Source organism: Bombina bombina, chromosome 2, assembly GCF_027579735.1.
Source record: "Bombina bombina isolate aBomBom1 chromosome 2, aBomBom1.pri, whole genome shotgun sequence".
In the NCBI taxonomy this organism is placed as follows: domain Eukaryota; kingdom Metazoa; phylum Chordata; class Amphibia; order Anura; family Bombinatoridae; genus Bombina; species Bombina bombina.
The window spans coordinates 254,062,670-254,076,461 of NC_069500.1; the positions used below are offsets into that span (position 1 = coordinate 254,062,670).

At 40.5% G+C, this 13,792-nt stretch overlaps 1 protein-coding gene across 1 annotated transcript in view; it reads left to right on the forward strand.

Annotated features, from left to right (window-relative positions):
* The window catches only part of PPIP5K2 (diphosphoinositol pentakisphosphate kinase 2), a 466,186-nt gene that overhangs the window by 227,692 nt on the left and 224,702 nt on the right, over positions 1–13,792 (forward strand). The window contains 2 exon segments of the mRNA XM_053701522.1: positions 287–408; positions 7,398–7,580. Of these exon segments, the coding sequence (XP_053557497.1) occupies positions 287–408; positions 7,398–7,580 (305 nt within the window).

Here is a 13,792-nt window from a genome sequence, read left to right on the forward strand (position 1 = left end):
ACTCCTATTATAATTTTTTCTTCCTTCTCTTGCTATCTTTATTTGAAAAAGCAAGAATGTACGGTTATGAGCCAGCCCATTTTTGGGTCAGAACCTGGGTACAGCTTGCTGATTGGTTTGCTACATTTAGCCACCAATCAGCAAGCACTACCCTTTGTCACATATCATTGCCCATTGCTGTATTCCTTGAGTACCTAATCCACTGTTTGTGTTTCTCATTTTGCTTAACATAGTTTGCATTTACATAACTTATATAGATTCCTCATTACAATGAACTATTTTGCAGGAGACTATGCTGGATTTCCAGGCTGTGGCTTGCTTAGATTACATAGTACATATCGGCACGACCTTAAAATCTATGCATCTGATGAAGGAAGAGTTCAGATGACTGCTGCTGCTTTTGCTAAAGTACTCAATATTTCATTTTTATTAGAGTTCTTCCTTAAGTTATTTGGAAATATGTCTATAAATGTAGTTATTTAATCTCTTGCTTTTTAAATATGAAATTCCGGTGTAATTCAAGTATTGTAAACATAGGATATTTAAACCAATATGAAGGCCTTTATTTCTCTTGTTAAGTGTGTTCAGTCCACGGGTCATCCATTACTTATTGGATATATTCTCCTCCCCAACAGGAAGTTGCAAGAGGATCACCCAAGCAGAGCTGCTATATAGCTCCTCCCCTCACATGTCATATCCAATCATTCTCTTGCAACCCTCAACAAAGAAGGAGGTCGCGGGAGGAGTTGGAGTTTTTACTTAATTATTCTTCAATCAAAAGTTTATTTTACATGGCACCGGAGTGTGCTGTTTTTTCTGTCTCAGGCAGTATTTGGAAGAAGAAACTGCCTGCGTTTTCTATGATCTTAGCAGGCGTAACTAAGATCCACTGGCTGTTCTCGACATTCTGAGGAGTGGGGTAACTTCAGAACATGGGAATAGCATGCAGGGTCCACCGCAAATGAGGTATGTGCAGTACAATATTTTCTGGGAATGGAATTGACTAAGAAAATACTGCTGTTACCCGTATCATGTAAGTACAGCCTTAAATGCAGTAGTAGTGACTGGTATCAGGCTGATAAATGTATGCGCAGTAGAGTTATTTTCTAGGAACTAGAATTTGACTGTGAAAATACTGTTAATACTGAAATAATGTTTAAGCCTTATCTGCAGTGGTAGCGACTGGTTGCAGGCTTAGTAATAACTTTGCATGACATTTAAAGAAGTTTATTTTCAAAACGTTTACTGGCATGTTATTCATTTTGTGAGGTACTTTGGTGATAAATCCTTTGGGCATGAATTTTTTTCCACATGGCTAACGTATATTTCTGCATAGAAACCGTTATATCAGGTCTCCCACTGTTGTAAATGAGCGGGAGGGGCCTCTTTTTAGCGCCTTGTTGCGCAGTTAAAATTCTAGCACAGTCTTCCTGCTTCTTCCTCCTTGATCCAGGACGTCTCTAGAGAGCTCAGGGGTCTTCAAAATTCGTTTTTTGAGGGAGGTAATCAGTCACAGCAGACCTGTAACAGTGTGTTAGACTGTGATAAAAACGTTTTATATTAATTTGATATCCGTTTTTTTTGGGTACTGAGGGGTTAGTCATCCGGTTGCTAATGGGTGCAATCCTCTGCTAATTAATACATTTAAAGAATTGTTGACTATAACTGAATTATTCTTTAGTTACTCAACTGTGTTTTTTTAAAAGCGCTGCAGCGTTTTTTATATTGCTTGCAAACTTATTGAAAGTATTTTCCAAGCTTGCTAGCTTCATTGCTAGTCTGTTTAAACATGTCTGATACAGAGGAATCTGCTTGTTCATTATGTTTAAAAGCCGTTGTGGAGCCCAATAGAAATATGTGTACCAATTGTATTGATGTTACTTTGAAAAATCAATCTGTACCGCTTAAAAAATTATCACCAGACAACGAGGGGGCAGTTATGCCGTCTAACTCTCCTCACGTGTCAGTACCTTCGTCTCCCGCTCGGGAGGTGCGTGAGATTGAGGCGCCAAGTACATCAAGGCCCTTACAAATCACTTTACATGATATGGCTAATGTTATGAAAGAAGTGTTATACAATATGCCAGAGTTAAGAGGCAAGCGCGACAGTTCTGGGTTAAGGACAGAGCGCGCCGATGACACGAGAGCCATGTCTGATACTGCGTCACAATTTGCAGAACATGAGGACGGAGAGCTTCATTCTGTGGGTGACGGTTCTGATTCGGGGAGACCAGATTCAGAAATTTCAAATTTTAAATTTAAGCTTGAGAACCTCCGCGTGTTGCTAGGGGAGGTGTTAGCGGCTCTGAATGATTGTGACACGGTGGCAATCCCAGAGAAATTATGTAGGCTGGATAAATACTACGCGGTGCCGGTGTGTACTGACGTTTTTCCTATACCAAAGAGGCTTACAGAGATTATTAGTAAGGAGTGGGATAGACCCGGTGTGCCTTTTTCCCCTCCTCCGATGTTTAGAAAAATGTTCCCTATAGACGCCACCACAAGAGACTTATGGCAGACGGTCCCTAAGGTGGAGGGAGCAGTTTCTACTTTAGCCAAGCATACCACTATCCCGGTGGAGGATAGCTGTGCTTTCTCAGATCCAATGGATAAAAAATTAGAGGGTTACCTTAAGAAAATGTTTATTCAACAAGGTTTTATATTACAGCCTCTTGCATGCATTGCGCCTGTCACTGCTGCAGCGGCATTCTGGTTTGAGTCTCTGGAAGAGGCGATTCGCACAGCACCATTGCATGAGTCTCTGAGCAAGATTAGAACCCTTAAGCTGGCTAATGCGTTTGTTTCGGATTCCGTAGTGCATTTAACCAAACTTACGGCTAAAAATTCCGGATTCGCCATACAGGCGCGCAGAGCGCTTTGGCTTAAATCCTGGTCAGCAGATGTAACTTCTAAGTCTAAATTACTAAACATTCCTTTCAAAGGGCAGACCTTATTCGGGCCCGGCTTGAAGGAAATTTTTGCTGACATTACTGGAGGTAAGGGCCACACCCTTCCTCAGGACAGGGCCAAATCGAAGGCCAAACAATCTAATTTTCGTGCCTTTCGTAATTTCAAGGCAGGAGCAGCATCAACTTCCTCCGCTCCAAAACAGGAAGGAATTACTGCTCGTTACAGACAGGGTTGGAAAGGCAACCAGTCATGGAACAAGGGCAAGCAGGCCAGAAAGCCTACTTCCGCCCCTAAGACAGCATGAAGTCAGGGCCCCCTTTCCGGAGACGGATCTAGTGGGGGGCAGACTCTCTCTCTTCGCCCAGGCTTGGGCAAGAGATGTTCAGGATCCCTGAATGCTGGAGATTATATCTCAGGGATACCTTCTGGATTTCAAGACTTCTCCTCCACAAGGGAGGTTTCATCTGTCAAGGTTATCAACAAACCTAGTAAAGAAAGAGGCATTTCTACAATGTGTACAAGACCTCTTAGTGATGGGAGTGATCCACCCAGTTCCGCGGACGGAACAGGGGCAAGGGTTTTATTCAAATCTGTTTGTGGTTCCCAAGAAAGAGGGAACCTTCAGACCTATCTTAGATTTAAAAATCTTAAACAAATTCCTAAGGGTTCCATCGTTCAAGATGGAAACCATTCGAACCATCCTACCCATGATCCAAGAGGGTCAATATATGACCACAGTGGATTTAAAGGATGCCTACCTTCACATACCGATTCACAAAGATCATTATCGGTACCTAAGGTTTGCCTTTCTAGACAGGCATTACCAGTTTGTAGAGCTTCCCTTCGGGTTGGCTACGGCCCCGAGAATTTTTACAAAGGTTCTGGGCTCTCTTCTGACGGTACTAAGACCACGAGGCATAGCGGTGGCTCCGTACCTAGACGACATTCTGATACAAGCGTCAAGTTTTCAAAATGCAAAGTCTCATACAGAGATAGTTCTAGCATTTCTGAGGCCGCATGGGTGGAAAGTGAACGTGGAAAAGAGTTCTCTGTTACCACTCACAAGGGTCCCTTTTCTAGGGACTCTTATAGATTCTGTAGAGATGAAGATTTACCTGACGGAGTCCAGGCTATCAAAACTTCTCAATGCTTGCCGTGTCCTTCACTCCATTCCAAGCCCATCAGTAGCTCAGTGCATGGAAGTGATCGGCTTAATGGTCGCGGCGATGGACATAGTGCCATTTGCGCGCCTACATCTCAGACCGCTGCAACTATGCATGCTAAGTCAATGGAACGGGGATTACTCAGATCTGTCCCCTTTGCTAAATCTGGACCAGGAGACCAGAGATTCTCTTCTCTGGTGGTTATCTCGGGTTCATCTGTCCAAAGGAATGTCCTTTCGCAGACCAGATTGGACGATTGTGACAACAGATGCCAGCCTACTAGGCTGGGGAGCAGTCTGGAACTCCCTGAAGGCTCAGGGATCGTGGACTCAGGGGGAGAAACTCCTCCCAATAAACATCCTAGAATTAAGGGCAATATTCAATGCTCTTCTAGCTTGATGAGGTTCATCAGATTTCAGTCGGACAACATCACGACTGTGGCTTACATCAATCATCAAGGGGGAACCAGGAGTTCCCCAGCGATGTTGGAAGTCTCGAAGATAATTCGCTGGGCAGAGTCTCACTCTTGCCACCTGTCAGCGATCTACATCCCAGGCGTGGAGAACTGGGAGGTGGATTTTTTAAGTCGCCAGACTTTTCATCCGGGGGAGTGGGAACTTCATCCTGAGGTATTTGCCCAACTAATTCTTCGTTGGGGCAAACCGGATCTGGATCTCATGGCATCTCGCCAGAACGCCAAGCTTCCTTGTTACGGATCGAGGTCCAGGGACCCGGGAGCGGTGCTGGTAGATGCACTAGCAGCCCCTTGGGTTTTCAACCTAGCTTATGTGTTTCCACCTTTTCCGTTGCTTCCTCGACTGATTGCCAGGATCAAACAGGAGAGAGCATTGGTGATTCTGATAGCGCCTGCGTGGCCACGCAGGACCTGGTATGCAGACCTAGTGGACATGTCGTCCTGTCCACCATGGTCTCTACCCCTGAGGCAGGACCTTCTAATTCAGGGTCCTTTCAACCATCCAAACCTAATTTCTCTGAGGCTGACTGCTTGGAAATTGAACGCTTGATTCTATCAAAGCGTGGGTTTTCGGATTCGGTTATTGATACATTAATACAGGCTCGGAAACCTGTTACCAGAAAAATTTACCACAAGATATGGCGTAAATATTTATATTGGTGTGAATCCAAGAGTTACTCATGGAGTAAGGTTAGGATTCCTAGGATATTGTCTTTTCTACAAGAGGGTTTAGAAAAGGGCTTATCCGCTAGTTCGCTTAAGGGACAGATTTCTGCTCTGTCTATTCTTTTACACAAGCGTCTGGCAGAGAATCCAGATGTCCAGGCTTTTTGTCAGGCTTTGGCTAGGATTAAGCCTGTGTTTAAAGCTGTTGCTCCTCCGTGGAGCTTAAACTTGGTTCTTAAAGTTCTCCAGGGTGTTCCGTTTGAACCCCTTCATTCCATTGATATTAAGCTTTTATCTTGGAAAGTTCTGTTTTTGATGGCTATTTCCTCGGCTTGTAGAGTCTCTGAGTTATCTGCCTTACATTGTGATTCTCCTTATCTGATCTTTCATTCAGACAAGGTAGTCCTGCGTACTAAACCTGGGTTTTTACCTAAGGTTGTTTCTAACAAGAATATCAATCAAGAGATTGTTGTTCCATCCTTATGTCCTAATCCTTCTTCAAAGAAGGAACGTCTTTTGCATAATCTAGACGTGGTCCGTGCTCTGAAGTTCTACTTACAGGCAACTAAAGATTTTCGACAAACTTCTTCTCTGTTTGTCATTTACTCTGGACAGAGGAGAGGTCAAAAGGCTTTGGCTACCTCTCTCTCTTTTTGGCTTCGTAGCATAATACGCTTAGCCTATGAGACTGCTGGACAGCAGCCTCCTGAAAGAATTACAGCTCATTCCACTAGAGCTGTGGCTTCCACCTGGGCCTTTAAGAATGAGGCCTCTGTTGAACAGATTTGCAAGGCTGCAACTTGGTCTTCACTTCATACTTTTTCCAAATTTTACAAATTTGACACTTTTGCTTCTTCGGAGGCTGTTTTTGGGAGAAAGGTTCTACAGGCAGTGGTTCCTTCTGTTTAATGTTCCTGCCTTGTCCCTCCCATCATCCGTGTACTTTAGCTTTGGTATTGGTATCCCATAAGTAATGGATGACCCGTGGACTGAACACACTTAACAAGAGAAAACATAATTTATGCCTACCTGATAAATTTATTTCTCTTGTAGTGTGTTCAGTCCACGGCCCGCCCTGTCTATTTGAGGCAGGTTCTAAATTTTAAAATTATAACTCCAGTCACCACTGCACCCTATAGTTTCTCCTTTCTCGTCTTGTTTCGGTCGAATGACTGGATATGACATGTGAGGGGAGGAGCTATATAGCAGCTCTGCTTGGGTGATCCTCTTGCAACTTCCTGTTGGGGAGGAGAATATATCCCATAAGTAATGGATGACCCGTGGACTGAACACACTACAAGAGAAATAAATTTATCAGGTAGGCATAAATTGTTTTTAGGCTATTGCTTTTTTCATCTTACATGACTGTAACATATACAGCACGTGTAAAACATCCCTTTTACATATCCTGTAAAATGAATATAATTCTGCTTATATCTTTATTTATTCTCTGGCTATCACTTTTTGCATATTTAGCCCATAAAAGTATTGGATGAATTCCTTTATTATCCTATTAGACTGTGTAAAAAAAACTATAACCGTAAGCTAGAAACTAGCATAAATATATATATAAAAAAAAAAGTAAAATTCTATTTTTTTCCTTGATTGTGTGCTGTGTGGCCACATTCTCATGTAGCTGAATAATCAATTTTTCTCATCTTTAATACCTTGTGCATTTCCTAACATCTTTAATTTTTCTTTCTCATACACTGCATGTCTTTTAACAAAACTCAAAATAAAACACTTGCTGAACTATTATTGTAAAGTTATAATTATACAGCATAACATTGCTAGTAATCGGAGTTACATTAGAAGCTACTTTTAATTTAAAAACAAAACAAAACATTGACAGTGAATATTTAGTTTTTGGTGTTTAGTACACTGCAACTCTATATTCTCGAAGTGCAATGTACCTGTATTTATTACACTTATTTTTTTTACCCACCGCATATGTTGAATTATGCTTTCGGGTTATAGTTTTATAAGCTATGATGACAACTGATATCACAAACTAAGAGTTGTTAAAAAATCTAAGATAGAATGATGAACATATAAATGTAATTACATATACATTTAATTGCATTGAAGAAGATATATAATAAATAGAATCTTATTTTTGTCTCTTTAAATATTTTTTTCTGTTCTTCATATAGTGATATGTTAATATTCAACACTTTGTTTAGGGCCTATTGGCGTTGGAAGGAGAGCTCACTCCTATACTGGTCCAAATGGTTAAAAGTGCTAATATGAATGGCTTACTCGACAATGACAGCGACTCTTTTAGTAGCTGCCAGCATCGTGTTAAAGCAAGACTGCATGAGATTTTGCAGAGAGATCGAGACTTCAGCCCAGAAGACTACGAAAAGGTTGGAATTATTTGAATCTGGAATAGATATAATTTCATGATGTTATGCTAAACTTAGTTACTTTGCAAATTTATCGTAAAGGGACATGAAACCCAAAATTATTATTTTATGATTCAGTCAGAAAATGCAATTTTAAACCACTTTCCAATAAATTTGTATTTTCTAATTTGCCTCATTCTCTTTGTATCCTTTGAAGAAGAAGCATCAACGCACTGCTGGGATCTAGCTAAATACATTGGGTTAGCCAATAGCTGGAAGAATGTATGTTCAACCACCAATCAGCAGCTCCTCAACCTACCTATCTATTAAGAGAATAAAGCAAATTAGATAATAGAAGTATATTAGAAAAGTGTTTAAAATCACCTGTTCTGAATTAAGGAAGAAAAAAAAATTGGGTTTCATGTCCCTTTAAAATTCTATGATCCCCATAATAGTTTATGTATTTTTATTAACTGTGTATAATTAAAGGGATATATCGAAAGCTCAATTTTCCAATCAAACCCAAACAAAAATTGAAATATGGAGATTGTTTATTAGGGTGACATAAACATAATGTTATGTCTCAGTAACACATACCTTAATGAATTAAATACTATCTACCAATACTTTTAATAATATATATTTAATTAAAGAAATAGATATTGATTACACAGATTAGCATATAGGTCCTTACTCTAAATACAAGTAGAATAGTAAGGTTTTCAATGTTACCATTTTACTGTATATTAAAGGTCAAGTTTTATTTTAAGTTTGTCTTTTCTGTAATCAGTTTGCCCCACAAGTGATTCTGTAGAACACTCTGGTCAGGAAGGGAATTTGTTTAATTAATTTATCTTATGTATTCATGTATATTATTATTATTATTTATTATACACTTGTTTATTATGCAATTCTACTATATTTAATGGTCATTTAAAGGGACATGAAACCTAAGATTTTTCTTTCATGATTCAGACAGCTCATACATTTTTTTTATTTTTTTTTGGTTTTCAAAGAAGCTTTATTATGCATTTAACAGGTTTACAATATTCACAAAAAAAAAAAAGGTTTACATTACACACAAAGGTAACATATCGTGATGTGATCCTGCCAATACAATAAAAAGCTTTTCTCCTTGGCTGCAAATAAAATAAACATCAGTCTCTGAAAACCATCTGATTTTTCTATGTGTGACATATATAACATGTTTGATAATACTAATATCGTTACCACTGCCACATGCTCTTCTGTTGTTTGCATAAAGCTTTATATATAATAAGTTTAGATCGGCAAGAGCTGGAGAGTATAGAAATGAAAGGAGGAAAATGAGAAAAGGTAAGAGAAAGGGAGGGAGGGGGGGGAAAGGGGGAAAAAGAAGAAAGAGAAAAAAAAAAAAGAGGGGGGGGGGTTAGGGGAAAGCACCAGAAACGTCCCCAACTTCTGAGATTATATCGTACCATTCCATATTGCCTGGATCATCTCATGTGTGTCTAGCTTATTTATTTTGAGGTAGTGATATCTTTCTAGGGAAATAAGATCTGAGACCTCCTGTCTCCACTCTTCTATTGTGGGAGTCGTTTGGGATTTCCATCTTTTGGGTATAAGTTTCTTAGCGCCCGTAAACATTATCAATAAAAGAGCCAATTTGGCTGGATCCTTGACATTAGGAAGGGAGCAAAATAGTACGCTTTCCATAGCATTTGGTATGTGTATGTTTAATATGCCTGATATGGTGGTGAATATGGTTTCCCAGTATCCACTCAATTTGGTGCAAGACCACCATATATGCGATAGAGAGCCCTCACCCCCACAACCTCTCCAACAGTAGCTGCTCAATGAGGGGAAGATTCTGTGTAGCCTGACCGGTGTGAGGTACCATCGGCTCAGGAGTTTGAAATGTGTCTCTTGTATGTTGGCGGAGACCGATGAGCGCTTTGTGAGCCTAAAGGCCTTCAGCCAGACATCTGCGTCCAGAGCCTGGGACAACTCCGTGTTCCAGGCTAGGTTGTAGGTAGGAAGTGGTGCATCATTATCAGTGGAAGAGATTTTATATAGAATGGATATTAGATGTCTCGGTAGTGTTGACAGGATACAAAGACCCTCGAAGGCTGTGGGATCCCTCCCCAGATCTTTCCTGCATTTGTGGTGTGATATGTAGTCAAGCAGTCTATTAAAATTGAGCCATGAGGTGAAGATCTCAGCGTGTGTCTCTGCTATTTGAGCTTGGGTTTTAAGTGAGTTATTTTCTTTAAGGAAATGCATTGACCCTACTCTGAGACTGTATGGGTGTTTATTTTGGTATCACTGCTTCCAGTATGGTAGCTCAGGATTTTCAATAATTGGCGTGAGAGGAGAGTTCCTAGATGAGATGTGGGTGTTTGTTGCTAATGTTTTATCCCATTCTAAGAGTGTTTCTGTGGTTATTAGGAATTTAGAGATATGCTTTGGCCTGTGTATTGTTGTAATCGACGCTAAGGTACCCACATTATTCAGTTTAAATATTTGCCTATCAAGGTGTATCCAGGTCTTATCTGTGCTGTTATGTGACTACTCCACCACCCTTTGCAGGAATATCGCTCTTCTATATGCAGTCAGGTTAGGCAATACCAACCCCCCTCGGTCCCTAGATAGGTACATTGTCTTTTTCTGAATTCTAGGTTTGATATTCGCCCGAATGTACTGTTTTATGATGGTTTGCAGCTGTTTTAGATATCCACCCTGTAGCGGGATTGGTAGTGCTTGAAGGAAATAAAGAATTCTAGGGAGGATATTCATCTTGAAGATTCCTACCCTCCCCAGCCACGAGATAGGCTTGTTTTTCCAGCCCGATAAGTCTCTAACAATGTCGTCCCTTAGGGGTACATAATTATATTTAAATAGATCTTCCACGCATGGTGTTAGATGTATCCCTAGGTACTTAAGTTTATGTCTTGCTATAGGAATAGAGTATTTTTTCATTTAGGATAGATATATGTTGTGGGGGAGTATTAATGTTCATGAGTTCGGACTTATTTAGGTTAAGGAGGAAGTTAGATACTGAACCGTATGAGTCCAGTTCTTTTAGTTCTGGGATGGAAGTTTCGGCTTTGATCAGAGTGAAGAGCACATCATCCGCGTATAGTGCTCGTTTATTCTCTGAATCTCCCACCCTGATACCTGTAATTTTGTTATTGAGCCTAATTTTTTGGGCTAAGACCTCTATAGATAGAGCGAAAAGCAATGGTGACAGGGGGCACCCCTGCCTTGTCCCATTGCTAATGTAAAAAGTTTCAGAGAGTGTCCCATTAACCCTAACTTTCGCATTCGGGGCTGAATAAAGGGACATAGCCATATTTAGGAAGGATGATGGTATACACATCTCCCTCATCGCTCTTCGTAGGAAAGGCCAGCTTACCCTATCAAAGGCCTTCTCCGCATCTGTTGCGAACAAAACCATGGGGGTGTTAGAAACCTTTGCATAATTGATCAGTTGGATTACTTTGGTGATGTTGTCTCTCGCTTCCCTACCCGGGATAAATCCTACTTGGTCCCTGTCGATTAAATTTGGGAGAATTTTGTTTAACCTATTAGCTAATATCTTGGCTAGAATTTTCATATCTACATTAATTAGGGATATGGGTCTGAAATTGCCTGGGGTTGTGGCTTGTTTGCCTGGTTTGGCTAAAACCGTTATATGCGCTTCTAATAACGTTCTGGTTAGTGTAGGGTCATCTCTGAGTTTGTTAAATAATTGTAGCATGTGTCCCGATAATACTCCCCCACATTTTTTATAATAGGCCGATGTGAGACCATCCGGCCAGGGCTTTTCCCAGAGGGAATATCTTTTATGGCTTGCTGGAGTTCTTCCAGGGAGATCTCAGCCCCCAGGGAATCGGCTGTCTGTTTGTCTACTGTTGGAAGTTGTAGATTTTGGAAATATTGGTTTAAACCCTCTTCTAGTGTGGGATTGTCTTGGGGGGTGTTACCTCTCAAGTTGTAAAGCTTATTATAGTAGGAACGGAAAACTTCCGCTATCGTTTTACTATCTTTGGCTATTTTTCCTTCTGCGGTCCCCAATGAGTGTATATAAGTATTCAATTGCGTCCTTTTCAGGTTTCTAGCTAGTATTTTTCCCGGCTTATTTCCTCTTTTGTAGTAATACTGTTTGAGGAACATAGCCTTTCGTTGATAGACTTCGGTCAAATGTTGTTTGAGTTGAAGTCTAGTATCTAAAATTTCCTTCAAAGTTTGCTCGTTACTTGGGTTTTGTTTGTGTGTTGTTTCTAATGTTGTGATTAATTGTAAAAGTTTGGAATGTTTTTCCCTAGCTGCCCGATTGAGTTTGGACTTTTGTTTGATTAATAATCCTCTTATCACCGTTTTGTGTGCTTCCCATTCTAACTGTCTAGAAGATAAGGAGTGCGAGTTTAGAGTGAAATATTCAGAGATTTCTTTTTGGATTGAGTCAAGGAATATGGGGTCATTCAGTAGCGTGTCTTCCAACCTCCAAATTTTGAGGGATACTGGGATGTCTGGCCATAGTATTCTGCACGTAACCGGGGCATGGTCAGACCAGGTGATTGGGCCAATAGTACAGTCTCCCGTGATAGAAAGTCCTTGTGAATCAGTAAATATATGGTTGATTCTCGTGTAGCTATTGTGTGGATTTGAGTAGAAGGTGTAATCCCTATTTAGAGGGTGCATAGTTCTCCATATATCGTGGAGTGTGAGATTCTGTATGATGTGTTTAATTATTTTGATTTTTTTAGTGGCCACACTGGAGGTTCCCTTTGAGGAGTCCAAGTGTGGCTCGAAGGAAAGATTAAAATCACCCGCTAAAAAGACGACTCCCTGGGAGTGGTCAAGAATGAGATTAGCAATTTTTCTAAAGAAGCCAATTTGCGTTTGATTAGGGGCGTAAATGTTAATCAATGTTATTTGGTGGCCGTATAGAGAGCCTTTAATCAAGATATATCTGCCTGCGGGGTCTTTTTCTACGTGCAATGTATGTATTGGTAAAGTTCTGTGAAATAAGATCCCCACTCCCGCTTTTTTGTTTGGCCCAGATGCAAAGTGTGCTGTGGGGTATTGTTTGTTGTACCATTTAGGTTCTTTACCCTTCTGGAAATGGGTTTCCTGTAACATGAGAATGTGACTATTCAGTTTATTAAGGTCTCGGAAAGCGATAGATCGTTTCCCTGGGTTATTCAACCCTTTACCGTTAATAGTGGTTATTTGTAAAGAGTGATCTTGAAATTTGCTGACTTTAGGAGGCATTTTGGAGCTACTATGTGGATCGGAAATAGAGAGAAAAAAAAAAAAGGGGGGGATTAAGGAGGAGTAGATATGAGGGTGAAGAGAGGTTATAAGAAGACTCTGGGAAGAGAAAGAAGCTTAGGGTAGAAAAGGTATCGAGGTTATATATGTCCTCTATGTCTAATTTAAATGACCTAGTTATATAACTCTCTGATGTGACTTTTGTGGTAAAAAAAGGAAATGTGGTAACCTCAGTAAAGCAAAATTAAGATAGGTGTAGTACACCCAAGTACAGCAAACAATAAACATATTTAAATCTCTCACTGGTATGAAAAATCAATTATTTAACTCGTGGCAGGGGGGGGCGAGGGGAGACAAACCCTTGTGGTTAACATACCTAGTGGGGAAGGACACCAGGCATAGTAGGTCGGTCGGCCCTTAAACAGGGAGAACTGAGCAAACTTTATAACTAGAACCTTTAAAATTCATGTTACATCTTAACATACTTCAGTTTAGTAAGCATATCCAGAATGAGTTAAACCGTATGATTGTAGTTGTTTAAGAGAGGAAAGACTAAGGTAAAAAGGGGGGGGGGGGAAGGGAGGGGAAGGGGTATGAGGGGGGTATGGGTAAAGGGGAAATGGTGGCATCAATTGGGAGAAGGGTAAATAAGAGGGGAGGGGAAGGATGCGGGGGATGGGAGAGAAGAGATGGGGGGGGGGAGGTATGAGGGGAGGAGGGCTTTCCAAGGAGTGCAGGATTCACATGTCCGATAACAAAACAATCAGATATCACACGTAATTCTATACAACAGATGGTATTTCAGTATAGAGAAACTAGTTATCTAAAATTTCTACATAGCTGAGACTTGCAATTAGAACCTTTAAGATTTTGACCGCCTACCTGTTACATCCTGACATTCCTCTGTTTACTAAACATATCCAAAATAACTTACACCTTATGGTTATAGTTGTTTAAGGAGGGGGGGGGGAGTGAAA